The sequence below is a fragment of the Vulpes lagopus genome, chromosome 4, assembly GCF_018345385.1.
Source record: "Vulpes lagopus strain Blue_001 chromosome 4, ASM1834538v1, whole genome shotgun sequence".
NCBI lineage: Eukaryota > Metazoa > Chordata > Mammalia > Carnivora > Canidae > Vulpes > Vulpes lagopus.
Genome location: NC_054827.1, coordinates 58,634,985 through 58,639,399, shown reverse-complemented (window position 1 = coordinate 58,639,399; position 4,415 = coordinate 58,634,985). Strand labels below are relative to the sequence as shown.

Genomic DNA, 4,415 nt, shown 5'->3' with positions numbered 1-4,415 from the left:
GCTGCTCACAGAGGCAGGAAAGGGGTGAGTCATCAGAGGTTAGGCCCCAGGACAGGGGGTGGGGCAGGCAGGGGGGTGGTAGGGGAAGGGCAGACCTGCCAGCAGCAGGACAGGGAGCCTGAAACACCAAAGCTGCATGAGAAGGGGGGGTGTGAGGGGATTTCAGAAACAAAGGGGGGGGCATTCAGTCCTTATCCACGCAGCCACCGTGTTCCTAGGTAGAGCATTTATTCCCACCATGTCCACACCATGCAGGTGTGTGTGACCACACAGCCACGTCCAGCTCGGGTCCCATAATCAGCCCCGAACTCTCCCTGCTCGTCTACACAGATGGGATCTGTGGGCACAGGGTGAGTCCTTAAGCACGGCTTCACCGTCCCCTCAGGTCACTTGAAGGGAACAACAACAACAACAAACCCAGCACTGTGACGCATTTAAGTTTTGCATTTTCCAGGCTTTATTTTTCCCCTGCTTTTTAGAACCAGAAGCAGGGAACTTTGAGGAGCTACAAATCAAGTATTTACACCCAGTGCCTCTAACGTGTTTCATGATTTACAAGGTAACACAGCACAGCGACTGTGTCGAAAAAATACATGTACAGTGAATAAATAAACTACAGATTTATGCGTCCACCAACACGTATAAAAGTGGCTCCCACACATATACATATACAGCTAGATAAGTGTGCACGATTTCTAGACTATAAATACACTATGTACTTAAATATTTCCTGTGAAGGGACAGAGGACAGCGCGCGTGCTCTCAGCTGTGCCTGGGGAAATACTGCCCGCAGTTGGGGTCGCCTCTGACCTCCACGGACCCCGGAATCCTCTCGCCGTTCCAGGGGTACACGCACCAGCAGAGCCCGCGCTGGCCGTCCATGGCCGTCTTGCACTGCAGATCAAGCGGACAGCGCGAGGTCAGGGGCAGCCCACGGGCGGGGAGGAGGTGGCGCCCGGTGACCGCGGCCAAGGGCACGGACGCCCCCCACCCAGTTCTCCTCCTAAGATAGGGACTGAGGCTGAGCACCCGGTTGTTAGGGAGGCTGTGCATGCGGTAGGTGGCCCGGTGAGCACAGCTGTCTGCCTCGTGACCCCGATGGCAGGGCAGCTGGGCCCGGAGGGACACGTCCAGAGTGTGGCTGTTGTCACCTTGGACGCTGTGCCCCCCTCCCGCCTCCAGGCAGGCTCCTCATCAGGAAAGCACAGCCTCCTCCTGGAAGGGGGAGGTGACACCCCACGATCCCCCCAGAGCCCAAGCTTCCCGGAGTCCTAAAGAGCTCCCCCAGATGAAGCCTCGCTTTGTTTCCCATCCCAGTGATCACCCAGGAGGCCAGAAACACTCTTTCCAGAAGGTGGTCGCTTCCCCTTGAGGGGAGGAAAGCAGGGGGCTGGCTCCATCTCCTGAGCAGAGCTCTCCCCTCCCTCTGGTGTCACAGCCGGGTCAGGTGCAGAGCACAGGGCCTGTCGCCCACCTGCCTGGGCTCACTGCACCAGCGACCGAGAGCCCCTGGCCGACTGCAGGGGTCCCCCCACCCCCTGCCCCGGGCCCCGTAGAGGCTGAGTCTGACTCAGTACGGCTGGCTGGGGGGGCCTTGCAGGGCGTATTTGGGACTGGATGCCCTGTCTGGGGAAAGGGCGGCTCTGCGGGGATGTGCCAGGCTGGCCGACCCGCGAGGGCGCCCCGAGCAAGGTGCATACCTGTCTGCTGTGATAGAACCCATTTTTGTTGCAGTTGGGCAGGTAGAAACTGTACAGCTGTCTGGACGCCTGCTCCTCGGCCAGCTGTGCCAGCACCTCGTGCAGCTCCCGCCGGCAGGGCTCCTGGAAGGGCATTAGGCCCACATCGCCGTGAGTGACACGGGGACGGGACTGACCCGACGGGCTGAGCGTCCGGGGGCCGTCCAGGAGGACGGGGCGCAGCTGCGCATCCCCACTGGGCCTCCCCGGGCCCCTGCCCTGCGGGGACTCGCCCCCCCCCCCCCTCCCCCCACCTGGAGAGAGGACACGGCCCCTCCCGCAGCAGAGGCTCCTAGGCCGAGCCTTTCCTCTGTGCTGTTATGTCAGAGCAGCCACGCGGAGTGAGGACACGGCCCCTCCGGAGTACCGCAGACAACGGGACTGTCTGCACCCGTCACCCTTGCAGACAAAACCCCGAAGCGCCTGGGAAGCGGGTCAGACCCGGCGCCCAGGCCTGTGGGCCCCATCTGGCTCTTTTTCTCACAGACCGGCCCGTGTCCCCAACTTTGATTCTTGGTCGCCCTCAAGCGGTAGAATGAAAAACAGCCGTCGGCTCAGCCCGGACCAGGGAGCTAGTGCTTGGTGGGGACAGTTTCGGGAGGACAGAAGGGGCGATGCTTGCAGAGCTGATGCCTCTGATCACAATGTTTAAGGGGGGGCTGCGGGCGCCCTCGGGGAGGGAGCGTAAAGGCCCCGCCTGAGCTTTAGGGCGACACACGGGCAAAGCTACACAGCCGGGGAGCTGGCTTTCCGCCCAGCAGGCCCCTGGTGGGAGAACAGCCACAGCTGCGGTGGGGAAGGTCTATCCTTCCCAGGCCCCCGGGACGCAGGGGGCCCACGGCTTCTGCGTGGCACCTGCCCCAGGGCTCACCTTCAACTTGTCGGAGTCGTCGGATCTCGCGGTCTTGTAATTGCGGACGGCGTTCCAGAGGATGGGCGTGTCCTCCTCCGACGGGACCATCAGGTGGAAGTTCTCCAGGAGCTGCTCCTGGGTGATCTCCGAGCTCTCCGAGGACTCCTTGGCATCTGAAACGTGCAGCGCCGCACACCCTGTGAGCCCCCCACCGCCTCCCCCGAGCTTGGGCGCCTGCGCCCCTGGGAGCGCCTTCCTCTCCCGGCAGCCAGGCTGGGCTGGGAGGCTGCTCGAGCTGATCCTGAGCTCTACCCCCTTCCCGCGGAACAGGGCTTCTGACAGTTTCCGGGGAACGTGACGACCCAACAGCAATTGTGTAATTCAGGTATGTGTGTGTGGGGGGGGGGTCTGGCAAGGGCGCCCCGAGTCTTTGCCTCTAAAGGTGTGGAAGAGTGAAGCCACATGGACGTTGGGATTCGGAGCATGGACGGAGATAGAGAACTGGCTTCCCTGGGGTCCCTGGGGATGCATCTCCACTGGGGACCATCAGGATGAGCCCATTTCACTGACTCTGAAGGCAGAGAGCCTCCTGGGAAGGGCCATGCACCCGGGCCGATGCCCTAGCAGGGTTACGGAACCCTGGGGCTCCTCCAGGAAGGACCCGGGACAGTCCGGCCCCACGGGGAGGGACGGACGGAGGCGTGTTTCCTCTGCTCCCCTCTGCAAGTCAGGAACGTCTGACAGTCCAGTCCTTGCGCGGGGGCGACACACACATCAAACACCTTCCTTCTATGGCAGTGAACGCAGGCTCCCAGCCTCCACTCCCGCCAGCTCTGGAGCAGCGGGCATCTCAGGCTGTCCCCACGGCCTGTGATAAAGGACGTCCCCGGGCCGGCTGGCAGGAGGGATCCCCGTCCTGGGCCACCCAGCGGCGGCCGCACCCTGTGGCCTCCCTCCCCAACCCTGGCACTGAGTCCTGGGAGCCCTCCCGCCTCTCCTGCCCTCTCCTGGGCACCTGCCGCTGGACCACACAGCGATGGGCCTCACTAGGTGCCGGAAGACCCTCTGCCTGCCGTGCTCTGGCCGTGGGTGGGTTTGCTCCGCACCGGCCGTGGGCCTCGGCGGCACCCCCCGCCCCGCCCCGGTCGTCTGTCCTGGGGAGAGGACCCAGTGGGGCTGCGGTTCTACCTGCGGCGGCATCGGTGGGCACGCAGACGCCCTGGCCGCGGATGAGGGCGTGCAGGGGCCGCTCTTCCCCTGGTGCCGCTCGGCAGCTGAGTCCGGTGGCGCAGCGCGCAGTGGCCACTCCGCAGGGCGCGTCCTGTGGCAGGGCGCACATGGGGCAGCAGCCGCAGCCGGCGGGCAGGGCGGTCTCGGCGCAGGAGGTGGGCACCGGAGGGCAGAGCGCCAGCTTCTCGGGGGTGCAGGGCGCACAGTGCCACGGCTGCGGGGTGCCAGCGGTGGCGCCGAGCTGGACGGCCAGCAGGAGCAGAGGCGGCCAGGCGCGGGCAGCGGGGGCTGCAGGCATTGTCGCGCAGGTGTGGCGCTCGGAGACCGGCTGGCGGGCGGTGGCTCGCAGGCAGGCGACGCTCAGTGCCCGAAGCCCGGTGCTCGCTGGGAGCCGCCGCGCCTTATAAAGGGTGCGGCCGGCCCTCCCCTTCCCCCGGAATGGGCGGTTAATGATTGCCCGCGCTGCGTGTTTGTGGCCACGTTCAAAATAAGTCTGGAAAAAAAAGTTTGTTTTGCTTGCGCGCCCAAGGCCCTGCGCAAATGGTGGGTGGAGGGAGGGCTCCTGGCCCAGGTGTCCGACTGTGTTTGTCCTG

The 4,415-nt window shown here is 64.4% G+C and overlaps 1 protein-coding gene across 1 annotated transcript; it reads right to left on the bottom strand.

Moving 5' to 3' along the window:
• Positions 1 to 433: 433 nt before the first annotated feature.
• IGFBP1 (insulin like growth factor binding protein 1) lies at positions 434 to 4,208 on the bottom strand. Its single transcript, XM_041751403.1, has 4 exons — positions 3,781 to 4,208; positions 2,611 to 2,765; positions 1,701 to 1,823; positions 434 to 894 (listed from the first exon to the last, which is right to left on the bottom strand). The coding sequence occupies exons 1-4, from the start codon at positions 4,118 to 4,120 to the stop codon at positions 763 to 765; spliced, it is 750 nt and encodes a 249-aa protein (XP_041607337.1). The 5' UTR covers positions 4,121 to 4,208; the 3' UTR covers positions 434 to 762.
• Positions 4,209 to 4,415: the final 207 nt, after the last annotated feature.

Coding starts and splice junctions, on each gene's coding strand:
- IGFBP1 (XM_041751403.1), bottom strand. CDS start 4,120: ATGCCTGCAGCCCCCGCTGCCCGCGCCTGGCCGCCTCTGCTCCTGCTG. Junction 2,766..3,780: donor GCCCACCGATGCCGCCGCAG/GTAGAACCGCAG, acceptor TGCACGTTTCAG/ATGCCAAGGAGTCCTCGGAG. Junction 895..1,700: donor GGTTCTATCACAGCAGACAG/GTATGCACCTTG, acceptor CTTGATCTGCAG/TGCAAGACGGCCATGGACGG.